This window comes from Anarhichas minor, unplaced genomic scaffold (genome assembly GCF_050575085.1).
Source record: "Anarhichas minor isolate MPS153535 unplaced genomic scaffold, ASM5057508v1 ptg000007l, whole genome shotgun sequence".
Lineage (NCBI taxonomy): Eukaryota > Metazoa > Chordata > Actinopteri > Perciformes > Anarhichadidae > Anarhichas > Anarhichas minor.
In genome coordinates this window covers 13,797,858-13,815,939 of record NW_027466453.1, presented here as the reverse complement: position 1 = coordinate 13,815,939, position 18,082 = coordinate 13,797,858, and the positions used below count along the sequence as shown (strand labels likewise).

General features: G+C 45.1%; 1 protein-coding gene across 3 annotated transcripts in view; it reads left to right on the top strand.

Moving 5' to 3' along the window:
- The first annotated feature begins 774 nt into the window (after positions 1 to 774).
- dnaaf5 (dynein axonemal assembly factor 5) overlaps positions 775 to 18,082 on the top strand; it is a 22,324-nt gene continuing 5,016 nt past the window's right edge. The window contains exons 1-11 of one of the 3 annotated variants that reach the window (XM_076085973.1): positions 775 to 1,317; positions 1,807 to 1,991; positions 2,112 to 2,236; positions 2,370 to 2,488; positions 4,130 to 4,362; positions 4,715 to 4,936; positions 8,837 to 8,980; positions 10,610 to 10,778; positions 13,453 to 13,600; positions 16,662 to 16,812; positions 17,997 to 18,059. In XM_076085973.1, coding sequence (XP_075942088.1) covers positions 780 to 1,317; positions 1,807 to 1,991; positions 2,112 to 2,236; positions 2,370 to 2,488; positions 4,130 to 4,362; positions 4,715 to 4,936; positions 8,837 to 8,980; positions 10,610 to 10,778; positions 13,453 to 13,600; positions 16,662 to 16,812; positions 17,997 to 18,038 — 2,076 coding nt within the window. In that variant the 5' untranslated portion in view covers positions 775 to 779 and the 3' untranslated portion in view covers positions 18,039 to 18,059. The remainder of the gene's footprint in view (positions 1,318 to 1,806; positions 1,992 to 2,111; positions 2,237 to 2,369; positions 2,489 to 4,129; positions 4,363 to 4,714; positions 4,937 to 8,836; positions 8,981 to 10,609; positions 10,779 to 13,452; positions 13,601 to 16,661; positions 16,813 to 17,996; positions 18,060 to 18,082) is intronic. The other 2 variants (XM_076085972.1, XM_076085971.1) reach the window with 2 other exon arrangements.

The window sequence follows — 18,082 nt, the reverse complement described above, 5'->3', positions numbered from 1 at the left end:
TTGTTGTCATTGTTATTTTTTTGTTTTTTAAATCCGCCTTAATATGAAATGTACATTGTGCTAGTTCAATGATATTGCACATGAGCACAGTTAACATGTTGAGTCAAGAAACACTGAAATGAGCCAATAAAATCAAACATGTGTATTTTAAGGGGTTTCTGATTCACCCCTGTGAGCACATCGAGGTTTAACACTCAATCAAAGTGAAACCCACGGATTTGGTCACCATTTTAATGTAAATAGACCCGACAAATGCCTCCTGATAATACATAAATGCAAGTCTCAAAGGTCCTAGAATAAGCTGACTGTGACATTTTGAGGGATAATGTCAATAAAAATATTACAAATGAAAGGACACACCATACACCTGGCATTGGGGGCCCCTAAGGGACTTGCACATGCCCCTTTGCCCAATTTGTCCAAGCTTAATGTCAAAGAGGCTTATAAGTGTGCTTCATCAAATATCACTGAAATAATTCTTAAATTGTGTGTATGTTGCACACAGTCGCAAGTTTATCTGATTATTTTAAATCCGAATTATTGTCATTCATATTCTAATAAGGGGATTTGGCGTCAAAACAATGAATTAAGTGTGTTTAGGGTCGTGACACCGCCTGATTTAGTTTTGTTAATACAAACAGGAAGATAGAGGAGAGAGCTTGATGCGACAGAAAAAATGTTGTGAATGTAAATAAAGTTTGAGATTTTGAATCGGAAGCTACCGTAAAGTAGCCGTTTGTTTGTCGCGCAGCTTCCGGGTTGTCATAACGACAGTCAAGATGGCAGCGATGGCGGCTGGAGACGAACATGCTGCCTCTGAAGTTTTGAGAGGACTCGCCAGACATTTAAACTGTCTAAACGAAGACAACAAGGCGACCAGAAAGAGAGCGCTTGAGCTAATCAAGAGAGAGACTGTAGATAAAGGACATCCCAGCAGCGTCCTACAAGAGGTTTTCTCTGCCCTCCTCAAGCCTCTCCTCAAATGTCTGTCAGACCCGATGGAAAGATGCAGAGAAACCGCGATAACCATGATAACAGAGTTTATTCGTTGTGTCCCAAAACCGGAGGAGTCGCTGCCGTATCTCATGCCCTGTCTGGCTCAGAGGCTCGGGGAGAAAGAGCTCCCGGAGCCCGCGGAGGAGCTTCGGCTGTCGGCCGTGGAGTTGTTGACACTGATGGTGGAGGTGTGCGGGAAGCATTTAGCGCCGTATCTCACCGAAGTGATCAACATACTGCGGATAACCATCGTGGACCCTTTCCCAGATGTCCGAAGAGAAAGCTGCAAATGCACCATACACTTTGCAAAGTGTGTGCCCGGTTAGTGGAAAGGTTTTTTGTTGTTGTTGATAGTCTGTTCCCATGGTTTCGAGGCATGCACACGTTAGTGACTTCGACTGAAACACTAGAATTGCTTCTCTTCAATGTTACAAAAGTTTCAGTGTTTTACTTCCATCACTGTCTCAAATATCCCTGCAAATACTATTGTCGATTAATCTGTCAGTTGTGTTTTTGATTAATCATTTAGTGCAGCGGTTTGTCAACAATCAACCCTTTGACCAACTGTCACTACTTCTAAATGTCTATGATTTATGACAAGTCAACCATTTTCTCTTCCCTTATTTCAGCTGAATCATTTCTAGATGCCTGAAAACATAAGATTTTTTTTTTTTCAGTAATGCATCATTTTAAGAAAGAGTCTTGCAACCCCTTAGATGGACTCGTATCTCATTATTTATATCCCATCAATCAGCTTGATAGTAACTGAATTGAATGGTGTGGTAATCATTTAATCTGTTTTTCTTTTAGAGCACTTTCACATGCAGGCTGAGAGTCTTGTTAAGCCTCTGATGCAGACGATTTCTCATCAACACTCCCGGGTACGAGTGTCTGCCGTTGAAGCCACCGGGGCTGTCATTCAGCACGGCACTGGGAAAAACATGGATGACGTGCTCTCCCACCTGGCACAGAGACTGTTTGACGACTCACCGCAGGTTTAAAGTTTACAACAACTAATCAATGTTAGAAGTACCTCTGTGTGGCATTATGTGTACTGCTAAATAACTTATTTTTGCTCAATTCTGCTTTCTCTATCGTTCTCTCTTTGGTTCCAGGTAAGAAAAGCTGTGACAGTGGTTGTTGGTGATTGGCTACTTCACCTGAGAGACAGATACTCTTATTTCCACAAACTCATCCCGCTCCTGCTGACCGGTATCGATGATGACATCCCAGAAATAAGGTAAAATTGGACATTGTGATATTTTATTCTTTCCTTTATAATACAATGTGACACAATCTGTTATATGCCATCCATTCTTCTGCTTTGTATACTTATATTTTGGGACAATGTGTTTCCACATCCCCTCCTGCAGACTTCTATCAGCTGATTTATGGAAGCAGGTAGGAGCCCAGTGGGAGAAAGAGAATGAGGACGAAATCAAGGATAAGATGGACTTCCTCCTCACCCCACCTCCCTTCTACCCACCAGGAGGTCAGTCACTGTCGGCATGGTTGCAAAGAAAAGGCTTATTAATATATTGTGGGAGTTGCTGGCATCAATCATCTTCATTGTCCCATTTAATTTGCGTATAACTAGCTGATCGTAAGATGCATAGGTTTAAAGAGAATAACCTTTGGAGTCATTGTTTTTTTTTTTTTTTAGTATGCCTGTTTAAAGTTTGAAGAAGAGTGGCTTTGCTCCTGGCAACATCTGCAGCTATGAAACACTCATACATCCCTGTCGTAGAGCCTAGTGAGTACAGGATTGGATGGTAGCATTGAGAGAGACTATTACTACTGCCCACCCAAAGCTCTTATTAGCATCCATTGTTACTATTTTTCAACAAAGCAGAGAGTAAGAAACCAAATGTTGAAACCTGGTGATAGAAGGACTTGACTGTCTAGACAGACCCGATGTTTTCCAAGTGAAATAAACTTTGCAAGGAAATCCTTGGGATCCAGGTAAAGCTCAGGCCATCGACTCAGACTTCTGTACATCCTTTAAGATTATCTTACTGGCTTATCTTATTAAAGGATTGATTTAGGTGAACTCTAAGGAATGGTGTCTGAAATCCAGTGTTGCAGAGTAGAGCAACGTTTCCTGCTGGTGCATTGGCTTCACTGGTCTCTCAGCATGTATACTATATTCCCGAAACACCAGTCAAATGCAAGAGTACATTGGGAATGTAAAAGTAATCTCTGCACATTTTGCTGCATTAAATCATCTCTCTTTATTACCGCTGTCCAAATTTATAACCTACAGTAAAAATAATGTTGCCCAGGACATCTTAGTTTTCACGGCAGGCACTGGCTTGGAAAGATAAGTATCTGCCCCGGGGCCGGGAATAAGTGTGTGCGTGTGTGTGTGTGTTTCAGGGGTACAGTTTCTTTGGCTTTGCATCTTAGTTAAAGATCCAATATGTGTCCCACAGTTACACATGTGACAGTGTGGATGAGTACGGGCTCTGCCTGGGGACGGGGAAGGAAGAGGCTCTCTTTTCCTCTTTGTCTTTCTCTGTCTTGCCGTCATAAATCTGCCGGGCCTCCCAGTGTGAAGAGGTCACTGTCAGACAGTGAGAGACAACCAAAAAGGGACTTGTTTTGTCTTGTCCTGGTGTGTTTATCTGATTTATATCGGTCTTCCTTTAGTCCTCTCTTCCTCTCTCATTAGTGAGCCTATGGGAGAAGGAGAATTAGGTGGGGCAGAGAAAGAGCGAGGGTTGTTGTATTTCAAATGTAGAGGGCTATTTGAGAATGTCTTTCACTTGCTCGGACAAGTCCCTTGTGGGGAAATCTTAATCGTAAAAAGTTATGGGTTCTTTGATCTTGTTGGATTTTGTAATCTATATCGTAGTAAACTATCCGAACACTCATAAAAGATACATAGACACTGGAGCCAGAAAAGATGTTGCAGTGAGCTGTCATGAACAAGGTGCTAGCTTCTTGCTGGCTATATGTATATATGTCATTCAGAAACCTTAATTGAGAATCAACAACTTGCCCATCTCACGGAGTTTGTTCAAAGCTAAATTCTTCACTAACTGAACTAACTAAATGACCTCTTCAAATACTGATCTCTAACATTAGGAGAGGGGAATATGAAAAGGTGAATGTTCTTCATTTTCTCCTCCAGTAGAGCGGCCAGGGCTGGGCTGCAGAGAGCTTGTGGTGAGAAACCTGGGTCGGCTGGTGCCGGCCATTACCCACGACATAACCGACTGGCTGGTGCCCACGCGGGTCAGGACCTCTCAACTGCTCTCTGTGCTGCTGCTTCATGCCGAGGACCACAGCACCCAGCATCTGCAGCCCCTCCTGGCCACCCTCTACACGGCCTGCACGGACACAGAGAGGGACGTGGTCAGCAATGTGAGTCCCAGAGAGCTAGTCATCTGATCAGCAGACTGTTATACTTCACACTGTATTTCCCTTTTTTTTTTTTGGATCAGGTGTGGCATTTCATAATGCTTATTGCTGATAATCGTTATTACCAGACGGAAGGATTTCAGGACACATCTGTTGAGCTTTAGACCGGGCCGAGCAGGGCTCAAGGACTTGGGATGCACCTGTTTACATCGGAGGATTCTGCAGATCTTTGATGTGTGGCGGATCAAAAAAGGACTTCCTGTGGTTCTCATCTTCCTTTACACTCCCTCATGTGTCTCTCTTCGCTCTCTTCCCCTCTCTCTCTATCTCCCTCTCTCTCTGTACCAACATCTAGTGCCTGGCAGCTGCTAAACTCTTGGGGACCTTTGTCCCTCCTGTCGTCTTCCTCAAGCTGCTCCTGGATCAAGTGACAGCCCCCTGCTCTTCCTCTCACCCCTGGGCCCCCCTCATGGTGCTGGCTGCGGTGCTGGGAGGCTGCTCCCAAACCCTCCTTCCACATCTCGAAAAGATTGCCAACACACTGTCCCAGCCCGACGTCTGCCAGGAATATCACCAGGTCAGCAGAGGGGTTGGTTGTGGGTGACCTGTTTTTTTACTTATTCACCTGAGAATGACTCCTCTTTGCTGTGAACTGCGTTGCATGTCTTGAGCATCAGCTGTTTTTCTTTTCCAGTCTTGTTAGGGGATCTTGGTGGTGTCATAGAAGGTCATCTTCTCCTCTCCCGGTGTACTTTAACACTCTTATTTTTGACAGTGAGTCATGCTGTATATTTCTTGCCCCATTTGTCCCTTATAGAAATAGGTTTCCTGATAAGATGCCACATCTCTTGAAAGGGCTTGAAAGTTTTCAATAGCACTACTGTACACTTTGAGTTCAGCGGGTCCACTGTTGAGTAATTTACTAAAATGCTGACCCTGCTAAAGTGACAGGCCGGCCACATGGTGTTTATCTAATCTAATATTACGTGTCTCTGATCAAAACGACTCTGCTCACACGCATCTGTGAAATGTGCTCCCACAACTTTTTTTTTTTTTTTTACATGGCAGCAGTGATTAAAAATGTTTTTTTTAATGTTTTTTTGTCTCTGCAACAGTCTGCCAGTGGAAAAATACCATCAGGTCCAGAGCAGACTCTTCCCCGCTTCCTTTTCTCTCGTGCTAAATATGTTTCCCTTTCAGGATCAAAATAACAGTTGTCTGGCAGAAGCTATTTTCTGATCCTGCCGCACTAGTGACTCACCTTTACCCATGACCCTACGCCCCCCCTCCCAGTCAGGCCTGCAAGAATTTCCTCCCTGGGATAATGATAACAAAAATCTACTAATTTCACGTGACCCCCCTGCAAAGCTGCTCTGACCCCTCTAAGCAGACAAGGCAGTGCATAGTCTTTGTTTTCTTTTATAGCCATGTGCAAGGTCTCCGCACCGACTGTGGTTCATCCAAAGCATTAAAAGAATCCCTGAAATTTCAAAGCCCAGCCTGGTCAAGGCCGGTGATAAATGGCAGGGAAGTTGACCCCCTCGTTGCTATCCGGCGGGGTCAACCAGAGAGAAAACTAACAGGACGGGACGGTCACACGTTTTTACACAGATGGAGGGAGACCTCTGCTGCCCCTCTCTCTGATTCGCCATCTATCTCCCTCTGTCCTCCTGTCTGTCTCTGTTTTTTGACAGCACAGCATGAAGCGTTGGGATTCAAGAGCTAACCCAGACAAAGCACCTGCAACATTCTTTGACAACAGGCAGGGTTCATCGCAGGGAGCAGTGCCAGATCACTGTGTAGCTGTAAATAACACCACTGGAGACAGGAGCACCTGCATCCCTCTCTCCCTCTTTCTCCCTGTGCTGAAAGGCTGACCCAGAATAGTGTGCACTCCTTTAAATAACAGTTGCTCAATCCAAATAGTTTGTTAGCCCTTAGATCCTTCATGATTTACTAGTATATGGTAACGGTTTAATTACCTGTATACACACAAACAATGAATGTTTTACTTGGACAAAAATGAGGCCTGTTGGAAAAAAAAAGAAATATAAATAATCTTCAAAGTGAACAGAGGCAGGGGGAACTTGCAGGGCTCTGTGGGGAGTTTGGGGAACAAGATGAAGATTTGAAACTGATCTACGATGCTTCTGTGCGACTTAACCTCGCCGGCTCTTTCAAGTCCCTGTTTTCTTTTCTTTATTTCAGAAGAAGAAAAAGACTGCTTATAAAAATACATGACAGATGCTCGGTGAAAAATAGAAGTACTGGTCATAAATTTCAGATGATGTCAAAGGGTTTGAGGGAAAATGAAAAGCGAGTCAGTGGTTAGAGAAGCCACCATGTTCTGAGGTACCCTCTGTAGTTAGATATATGATGGCATTTGCTTATGCAACATGCAGGGTTTTTTTGTTTTTTTTAAAGGGTTTTCCACAGCGGATTAACAAATCCCCACCATCACACACACACACAACTTACACAGCTGAGTGTCGCTGTGTTGTGGTTTGCCATGGTGACGGGGGCATCACATTATCTGCAGGGCTGGAGTAAATTGGTAAAGATCGAGCCAAGAGAGAGGAATAACGGCATAAAGAAGGGGCCTGACAGCGGATTAGAAGGCATGTTCACAACCAAGCTTGTTCACAGTAAATATGCTGCTTTGTTGTAGCTTTGTAAAAAAAGTGCCTGACCTACAGTAGCCTATAGGAACATGTCCGTAGGAGCGCAGGGAGAACAGTAGGCTATATGTCCTCTTGTCTGTGCACAGAGAAACTTCCGCACTGGTGTCACAAACGACCAGTTTTCTGCTGAACACATACACGCTGCCATACATCAGCGTGTCTCCTGCATGCCTGCCCTTTGTCACGAATGACAGCTGCATACTGCCCCCTTCTCCACGGAATGACAGACGAGGAGAAGAAAGGCAGCATAGCAAACTTTACCTGACTACAAGGGGTCGACATCCCATGCACCGCCAGTGTTTGTTTTCCTGTTGCTGTAGCAACATCAATAGCTGTGGGGGGGGGGGGGTGGGGGGCTCCCCACTGGATAGGAATCCTTCTTCTGGTATGGCTACTTAAAGTGGAGTTAAGTGTATGTGTGTAGTTAATGTATCCAGTGGTGGACTGATGCGCGCACACACTGCGTAACGAGGCCCCTGGAGCGTGCCGAGGCCAATGAAACCAGGTGTATCGCGCCTGGCTCCAGGTGTCCACCTTATCATTACGCCGCACCACTTTTTCCGCTCTCCCTCTTTTTCTCTCTCTCTCTCTCGGCCAGTCAGCCCTAATGGTGGTTTTCTGCACATGTATAATATAGGTGTCCGTGTGTGTGAACACTAATGTGTGTGTGTGTGTGTGTGTGTCTGCCACTGTTTGCACGTTATTTCCACTACTGCCTCCCTGGAACTCCTCATGTGTTTATGTGCCAGTGAATGGCTTGACCCATAGGCAGGGATTTCCCCCATCAATGACTGCGTGAACACATTCAAACAGGAGTGCACAGTGCACTCAAGTCGCTGCTGCAAGTCAAGGTTGTTCAGGGCTACATGGAAGTTTAGTTTAGCCTCAGGCTGCCTCAGGAAAATGTGTTTGTGCACATAACTGACACCCTGGACTTAAGATAGGCATAACAAGCTTTTTCCAATGTGTGCTCAAACACACTATTGCAAAATGAAAACATTTAAACATTTACCTTTGCAGACTGGAAGTCCCTGAGCCCTCTTTCAGCACTCAAAGGTCCTGCCTTTTTTTAACGCGCTGACCATCTTTACTTGGCTCAACACTTGTTTTCCTTCCACATTAATGCCAAGCTGTGCCGTACAATAGCTACTCAAATTTGTGAAAAGATAGTGTGCCCCCTGGTGATCGAGCTGTGGTATTTGTCGGGGTGTGTGTATTGAGCGATGGAGCATATGTGGAGGTTGCATTGGGTATTTCTTCCTCACACACACTTCAGTCCCCCTCACCACCCCACTCCTCATCACCAGACCAAAGTAAACACCTGGAGGGCGCTTAACCAGCTCTCAACTCTCCATATACAAAAAAACACACACACACACACTCGCGCTCTCTCTCTCTCTCACTCTCACTCGCACACACTTACCTTACCTTCCATATCCCCCTCAAACCTCCACCCTCCCCTCTCATCCAGCCCTAATGACAGGCTGAGAGAAAACAGGAAAAGAGGCCATGATCCCAGTGATGGCATAGAAATTAGCCTGAGCTGCAGGTCTTTGTCTAAACATGAGCTCAGCACAACACTGGCTGACAAGTGACAGCAATCTCTCACACACACACACACACACACACACACATGTCTGGAGATGGAAAGTTCTCACTCTGTGAAAAAGGAGATCGTGAGGATTGAAGTGCGTTGGGGTTCATTGATAGACGGGCTGAACATTCAAGGCAAATACTTCTCACATCTGTTAAAAGCCAGACAAGACAATCTTATAACATATCTCCCTATTTCCCAGGTCATGTACTTGGAGCAGTTGTTGGCCTGCGTGGATGTGCTGCTGCGTCTGTGTGAGTCGGACCACGGCTCAGTCAGCCTGCAGCTGCTGCAGGTTTTGGTCACTGTCCAGAGTCTCTCCACTGAGCCACGTCTCAGCGAGAAGGTGAGAAAACACAAGTCAACAGTTGGCAGATGTAATCCCAGATACTTCTTCTCTGCAGCTCGAACATCACTTTGTTCAACAGATCACCTCACCCGAGTAATTCTTTAATTCTACTTTGAAATGGCACCTTTTTTTTACCCCTTAAATTTATGTTTTCTATCCTTTTTTTTATTAGAAAGGTAAGTAGGTTTTATGAAGCAGGAGAGCTATTTGAGGAATGTCAGCATTTGTATGAGTTCAAAGTAGGCATGGCCAACTGTATGATTACCCACTTAGTCAGGGGAGCTGAAATTGCACCTTTGGAGAGGAACTTTAAATCCAGTGCTGGGTGAAAGGAGGCGGGTGAAAGGTGGAGAAAAAGACAGCCAGAAATAGATGAGAAAAACAGATGGAGAGAAGTGTGGAGGGAGAGGTGAGTTGTGTTTCTTAGCAGGTGTGTGTCATCGGCCCTGTCCCCATTTGTGGCTCCATAACGCCTCCTCAGGCCACAGCAGCCACGCAATATAAAAGTAACAAGCTTGCACGTTGTGGTCAACCTCTAAATGCAAAGGAACAAACAGGAACAGTGACAAGTGAAGCCAACGGTATCCGAGGCCAGCGCATCGCCTAGCGGCTAGTCGCCGAAGGAGGCTAATGACAGGGAGCGGAGAGCGGGAAGGGATTGGCAGCGATGCTTACCAGACACCACACGGGCCACCAGTGTGAGTGTGTGTTTATGTCCGTCTGCATCAGTGTGTATGTTCGGACAGGGAGCAATGTTAGGGATGAGAATGGAATGGATTAAGAAAAAGAGAGGGAGGTTGAGAATGGCCTTGGGCATTCCCGGACCCAGAGAAAAAGCGGAACTTGTTTTCCCAGAAAAGGGGCACGTCTTTCCCATCAGTGGACAGCTCAGGGTTGTCTAGCTCTCTTCTGAAGGGGCCGATCTGTGACTCAGACATTGTCTCTGTCCCTGTCGATCCCTGAGGGACTATGAAGGGAAGTATGAAGTCCCCTAAAGGTCAGTTCCCCTGACCTGAAGAGTTAGCTAATTATTTACTCTCCAATCTTTCATTCCTGCACTTTCCTCCCAGCTCAGTTTTATTGCTGTGTGTGTGTGTGTGCGTGTGCGTGTGCGTGTGTGTGTGTGCGTGTGCGTGTGCGTGTGCGTGTGCGTGTGTGTGTGTGTGTGTGTGTGTGTGTGTGTGTGTGTGTGTGTGTGTGTGTGTGTGTGTGTGTGTGTGTGTGTGTGTGTGTGTGTGTGTGTGTGTTTCTGTCGGTTCCTGTGGGTTCCTGTGCCTTTGTGACATCCTGTGTATCTGTCTGGGTTTTTGTTTTAAAGTGGCTTTATGTGTGAGACCTTGTCATGTCTGCAGTGTTGTTCTTCCCATGGTTTCACATGATAGTGTTGTGCCTCTCGTGTGAGCGTGACCCGAAGAATTCCTGAAATTACAAAAAAAAGCGGCTGTAATTGTTGAACTTGAACACAATACCCACTGCTCCGTTATCACTTTTTCCTCATCAACTCTTCATTTAGCCTTTCTCCCACCCAATCTTCTCTGTCTCTTTTGTCATATGATTTTATGTAAAGAATGCAAGTTAAACAATGTGTTGACATAATTTTGCTCCACCTATCATTCTCTCCTGCAGGCCTTGGAGAGTGTACAGCTCTTGAGTAAGGTGCAGGGCCTGGACTCAGCGATGGAGCTTTATAGACAACATATGGGCCAGCTGTTGGATTGGCTATCTGGCTCTGTCAACACCTGGTCCAGTTACTCCCCACAGAGACTTCAACTGCATATCACAGTCATACAATCAGGTGAGAAGTGAAGCCTGAAGACATTACCAAATTATACAGCAGGTGCTGAAATTTGCACATATAAAGACACAATGATGATCAAACATATGTAGTACGGTTCTGAGAATTTGGTCTGTCAAATTACTTGTTAATGATGGGAAAATCACTATGTCAGTCATCAGTCTGAACATGCTCTTTGAGTCCATCTCAACACTTTGACGAGGCTATATAATCCAGATCATGTTTTATTAAACATTACTGCGTCGTGTAGTTTGTGAAGCCATTCTTTCCTTAACTTGTTCAGACGCGTGTTACATCGTATTTTAAGCGTCAAGCTGTTTTCCTGTTCGTACATGATCCATCATCGAGGCAGCACATCAAAACCAGCAGCTGTCAAAGCAGCAGCACAGATTCTCTCTTGTACAAAGGATCCAGATAGTTTCTTGAAATTGTTTGTGATCTAGTACCTGCTGCACTCGTAGCAGAAGCAAAAAAGCCTCAACCATATTTTCCTATAGTCGCACACTGCTCCTGAGAGGTACGTACATGGGCAGTTAAGTTAGACATGTACGTGTCGATGGTGGTCTGAGCAATTGTCAGCACCACTTGATGGATATGAGGGCTGTCGAATGACGCAGTATTAATGGTCCATCCATCCATTGGAGCGTCAAGCAATAAATTACAGGTTTTAGTATGATTTATTGCTTGGCGCCCCAATGGATGCGTGCTGTTCCATTGTTGTTTTACAAAATGTTTCCCATCAATGGCCATCACTCAAAGACACAGTGGAAGACATTTGTTTCTGTTACCCAAGCAAAGAGGCTCACGGTCAAACAAAAAAAAAAAAAACAGGGTTGTTGATACACAGATAAAAAAAAAAAGACGCCAGTTGGCCAGTTGGCTTTCTGACTTTTGTAAATTCCTGTTGCTCCCCCTGTTTGTCAGTCGTTGTGTCTCAGACTTGTCTGGAGGGGTTAGTCTGTCTCTGTGTGTGTGTCTCTGTGTCTGTCTGTCTGTGCAGTGGGTTAAAAAGCTGTGACCCTGCCTTTGGTGCTGAGACTTCACATTACCTCCCTCTTTACCATATAATCCTCCATCATCAGCACCTCCATGTAGCACACTTTCATCCCCATCTCTTTCTCCCTCCTTCCTCTCTCTTTCTAATTGACTGGGCAGCCGGGTACCCCTCTAATCCCTCCCACACACACACACACACACACACAGAGTCTCACGCACAGTCCCACGGCTAACTGACCAGTCCATTCTAAGTCCACTCAGTGATCCCCAGGTCACTACATCAAACATCACCACAGACGCCTGCTCTTGACCTTAGCCTGGATCAAGGCTACTTTGAAGCTCTTTGTGTGTGTGTGTCTGTGTTTTATCTGAGCCTGTTGAATGCTGCTCTAAGTTTCCCTTGGTTTCATTTCTACTGATCTTTTGTCTGTTAACATGACCCAAGGACTTCATTACGGCCAGCCCGACAGACAGCGTGTGGCTGCTTTGTTTGATGTGCACATATTTCGGGGAAATCGACCCTCCGCTGAACAATTGACGGTAGTTAATTTGACAACTGAGAATTGGTCATTTTGCTTGCTCATCAGCTTCTCGCACCCTCCATCTGTGTGCGTGGAGACAGGAATAATTATTGCCCTCTCATATCCTCCTCACAGTCTTTTGTCCTTCAGATGGTGTGAGAATGTCTGGTCCATTGTGTGTAAACTGGAGCAATCTCCCTCTATCTCCTTCTCTTTGCTTGGGTTTTAGTGCCTTGCCCAAGGACAGGATACATGTTGACAGTCTCTCTTAGCAGTACTGAGGTGTGTTTGTCTGCGTGTGTCTCCATTAGTGTAGTGAAATGTCCTATTGCTGCCTTGTCATATCCGTAGATGGCGTGTGGCAACCTCTCCTCTAACACCTCTCGTTAAATGACACACGCTTTGATTCACATCAGATAAAATGGGTCGGTCGCTCTGTTTTCCCATATCTCTTCCTAACATTGGTTGCCACCCTCAGGCAGTCTCAGGATTTCCTCTGTCTCCTCTCATGTCTGAACAATTCAGAGTCCAAACAGGGCATGGACACTGTTATCACTCATTACACGCAGATTACTATATATAGCTCTGTAAATATACAGTCAGACGGTTGGTGGGTGTGTGGGGATGAGTATAACTGGGAATATTTGCACTGTGAGTTTCTTATTTTTCCTGTAAGAGAGCGTTTGTACTAGAAGCGTACACAAAGACCCTTTTATGTCTCAGTTCCGTAAAGCGCTGTGTCACTGGCTCGCCAGTCCATTGAGGTCTCAATGACAAGCCCTCTGGTCTGTACTAAACACAACAAGTCTCAAGTCTTTGTGGGCCTTTTCCTGTTTACCATTTGACAGTTGGCCTGGAGTCTGGACAAAGAATAAAAATGTGTGAATGAATGTGCCTTCGCTCCGAAAAAAGGGAACACTCAAGTTTTTAACGATAAGTTTAGTATTTAGTGGTTGGACTGAAAATGAGTGTTTACAATCCTGCTTAAATTCAGGCTGGTGACCTTTGATGCATGTTGTTCTCCCCATACTTTCTATCTATATATCCAAAAAAAGCTCTTGCAATAACAGCAATTCAAAACCCACTGTGTGTGTGTGTGTGTGTGTGTGTGTGTGTGTGTATATGTGTGTGTGTGTGTGTGTGTGTGTGTGTGATAGGTCCAGTGATTGGAGAGTTTGTGAGCCAGTTGATGCCCCTGCTGTCCAGCTGCCTTCAACCGGAGAGAGACCCAGAGTTGAGGATGAGCATCTTCACAATGCTTGCTAAGTTGCTACTGGATGCAACCAACACACTGGATTCCCAGGGGTGAGAGGGGCACATGCACACAATCTATGCAAAGAATAACGTCTCAATACACACACACACAGAGTGAAACAAAGACACCCATAACAGCTATATTGCAGGTGAATTTTTCTGCCATTTCATCTGTGCATGATGTCACATTGGACTTTAGCTGTTTGTGTTCATCTAGTCTGAGTTTTCCAAGTCATCGTTATTAGCTCAGCTCATATTTTTAGAATAAACCTCACATGAACCTGCAAATTAGTACCGCACCCACTAGGGATCATAATAAGAAACATACAAAAAAAACAGTGTAACCTCATCAGCTGCTTTAGGACTTAGTAGATGATGATGATGATGATTGGGGTGTATATCAGGCGTGATACAGTTCATTATACAAAAAAAATGATTAACCTCATTACAAATACCACATAGACTGTAAGGAGTCCCATTTGTGTAAACATGGTTTCTTTGGGAGTATCGGTTAGACTATCTAATATTAGTTAATCACTCCCGAGCATGCCTGAAGAACACAATCGCTCCTCTGTGATTTAGTAACACCGTTGAGTGTTTGACTAATGAGAGAAGAACGATAGGAGGGATGTCTGGCACCCAGAGAGAAGCTTTGGTTTGTGGGTTTTTTCCTCTGTGCTTCCACTCTCACCCTCCAGGGTTCCCCCCGAGCCCTCAGCTGTCCAGCCTTCAGGCCGGGCTCAGAGCTCTAATCTGAGGGAATGCATTAAACCTGAGGCTCTCACCGGGTCCCAGCGAGCATAGCAGCTGCTGCTGTCGATCACAAAGACAAACCTCGTCCACGGGGTTGCCGTGGACGAGGTTTGTCCGTCTGTGGTCTGTGCAGGGTGTAAATTATCCTAACCCTACAGATAAAAAGGTCCATAAGGCTTGGCAGGTGTTTCTACTGGTTAATATGAGGGATCGCTTTTGGCATGAGCCTGGCAGCAGTGTAAAGAACATCAGACAAAATAATATCCTTGTCAGTGAAAAATGTGTACAAACAACAGGAAGTGTTCTTAAGCCAAAACATTCTGCCACCTTTGCCAAAAACGTTGAAATTGGACCTTTTGCTTTCAGCCCTCATCATATTATTTTATCCATAAAGTGAGTTTTAGACAAAAGGAGCCTCTGTCTCTTCGCCACTCCCAGCGGGGCCACCTGTGCTGCTAACTGCCTCCTCATGTATCTCCGGTGATCACAGGACCATCAGGAGACAGAAATCATGTTACACCTTCAAAAGCTTTCAAACAAATGCTTAACTTACTGTATATGGGGCTGTGCGGTGCAGTCTGCCATAATATTTCCATTCATACTCATTTTATCCATTCATCCATTCATAATTTATGACCTGAGCTTGCTCAGCAGATTGTAGCCCACACACACACACACACACACACACACACACACACACACGCTATATGTCATCAAGAGGGCAATGATAGTCATACAGAAAACTCTTCTCTTTGTTCTGCAACTAAAATGACATAATGACAGCTCCACTATAGAGCAAGCAGAAAGGGAAAGTAAGCGTCTACACATACGTTCATAAGTTCCTTTCATCCCCACACACACACACACACACATAATGTCTTTGTTTCATGTGGATTTGTGTGCTGTGATTACAAAGCTGAATGTGAAATTTAAGTAGAAGGTGACGTGTGAGAAATGAAAGTTCATCCTCTTTCCCCTGAATGTGGCACAAATCATCTGCCCCCTACAAGGGAGATAAGAGTGTGTGCTTTAATGCACGCGTGAACTGGAAAAGTCTTAATGTCAGCTTTCAAGACATAAAACAAGAAAGAAATGCTATTGGGGTGAGATATTCCTCTTATGTCTCATGTGGTTTCCCTTAAAATGTATATAAGGTGACATAATTATATATATGTAACATGAGTTCACCTCAACATAATGGCAGAGATTTCAAGACTTGAGAAAGCAATGGACAATGTACTTTTATAACATTATCACAATAATATGTTGGATATTTCCCACAATCTCTATATATAGGACGAAGTGGTAAATGTATGCATAATCATCCATAAAGAAATCAGAGGATGTTCTGCAGTATATGGAACCAAATTCTTCATCCATGTCAAACACTTAAATGGGGAATTTAGTTTAAATCAAAGACATTTGTAGAAAGAATGCATAAAATGACTTCCGATGAAATCTAATAATCGATATAATTGAATCACTGCCCAGTCCTACTTGATGACAAACTCATTGACTTGTTAAGCTGCGAGGGAGGTTGTTGTGTGCTCTGCAGTTGCTTTGTGACCAGCACAGAAGTGCAGATAGCTCCAATGTGTAGAGACCCATGAGGTGTACGGATGAAATTTCCTGGAAATGTGTATGCATGTGCGTGTGCACAGACATACAAGATAAAGGTAAAGACTATTTGGAAAAATGTCTCTCCATCTCCTGGCGTCATTCATGATGAGCTTCTAACACCTGCTCAAGATGAAGAGACTGAACAAGTGCATTAGTACACAGTCCTGGCTGTATTAGTGGCACACAGTCTCCCCCTACTGGCACTGAACCGTCACAGCACATTAATGTCGCGACAAAGTTGTGACACCAGCTGAACAGTCCGAGGCTAGAGGTATCTACCAGAGCCGGTTTGGAGCGAAAGGGCAGTGCAGTCCTCCACTATCCCCCCCCCCCCCCCCCCCCCCGCTTCTGTCTTACATCAAGTGTAGGAAAGTGACTGCAGTATAGCCATCCCCCCCCTTGGCAGCGTGGGTTCTTTTGGAGTTCCCCAGCTTCCTCCCACAGCCCAAAGACATGCAGCTTTGGTTAATTGATGACTCTAAATTGCCTGTAGGTGTGGATGTGAGCGTGAATGGTTGTCTCCAGCCCCCCAGCGACCCTGAACAGGATGATCGGTTACAGATAATGGATGGATGCATTACCAGGCGCCATCCTAATTCACTTCTCCTCAAAATTGGCAGTATTGCTGGCTGGTTGTTAAAATTATATAAACGCCATCGGCCTCCTACATGAAGCAACAGAAATGTCTTTCTCTGCTCCTGTTTCTGTCTCAATATTTTTACTCGCCGCCTCCTTCCAGGCATTTCCGTGATGAGTCGGAGAAGTTCCTGTGTGACGTCTTGCTTCCTAACCTGGTGTGGCGGGCAGGTCGTATTGCTGCTGCCGTCCGCACCTCCGCCCTCAGCTGTCTGCTGGCCCTGCTGCATGGAGGGGCCATCACACCAGGACAGGTACATACACACACACACATAAAAGCTGCAGGGGCCCTGCACATATGACACCCCAGGGGTTACATCTATTTCCACCTGTGCAGAATGACTGATGAGCATTGGATGCAAGCACCAGATATCAAAGGTCTCCAGTAGTACGTACTCCTGATCCATTCTGCAGAAACACTTTTTATTGACTTGGCTGTAAAGGAAAAGATGTGTTACTGCATTCTTTTAATCCACTAGGAGTTGACATTTACTTCTCTGTTTTGTCCATTTCACAACAAAATAGACGCTCCCACTTGGTCATTTAGGAAAATATATCAGCCATCTTGCTCCGCTTGGCTGAAAGAGTTGGCCGCGGCAGGTAGCAGGTGTACGTGGGGGCCAACGGGTTCGCATACCTTTGTCCCGAAGGAACAGTCCTTCCCCTGTTCTGAGCCCTTGTTGTACGGAGGAACTATCACCGGGACAAGCTCTTGCACCTGCCTGTCCGAGCATGTGCCCAGTTGCAGTATTTGTGCTCACACACACACGCTCATATGGCTGTGTTTGCCCTTGCTTCTGTAGAGTGACCAGTTTAAACCGGCTCACACACTTATTCTATTCACACGTCTTTAACTACAAGGCAAAGCAAACAGCTGGGGGGGGGGACAATGTGAGCGTGGGTGTAGGTGTGTGATCCAACTTTTAATATCTAATGGCACCCAAACGTCCTCACAAGAATAAAAAATCTGGAAAAGTGGTGGCTAAACAGGGCAGTGTTGCCTTCCAAGTTTAGGTTCAAAATGAGGTAACAGTATAGCTGAAATATACAACATGTCCTTATAACAACAGAAGGTTATGTGTTGTTTCCATGGGCACATCAAACAGCATTTCATTTTGAAGGACACTGTTTCCTCACTACTCCCTGTGAAAACAATTAGCAGCTCTAGTTACACTCGGCACCCTCAGATTGTCACTGATGTAATGCCGGATCTGTTCTCTGCCAAATTTTCCTGCCTCTTTCTGTCTCATTCCCTCGCTCCCGTTTTTACTGTTTCGCCCGCACGGTTTCGATAGCAAACAGACGGCGTTACAGAGGTTTTAGCCATTAGCTCTATGGCCTGTGATTCTGTGTGCTCAGCCTCACCTTGTTTGTCCATTTCCTCTGTTTCTCATCTGTTGGTGTGATGAAAACATCGGTCTACGCTGTACTTCTGAAGCTGGGCTCCATGCCCCGTCTGTATAAACTAATCCAGGCCTGATGTGAATCTGTCGTGCTTCAGGTGATATTTCACTTTGGATACAA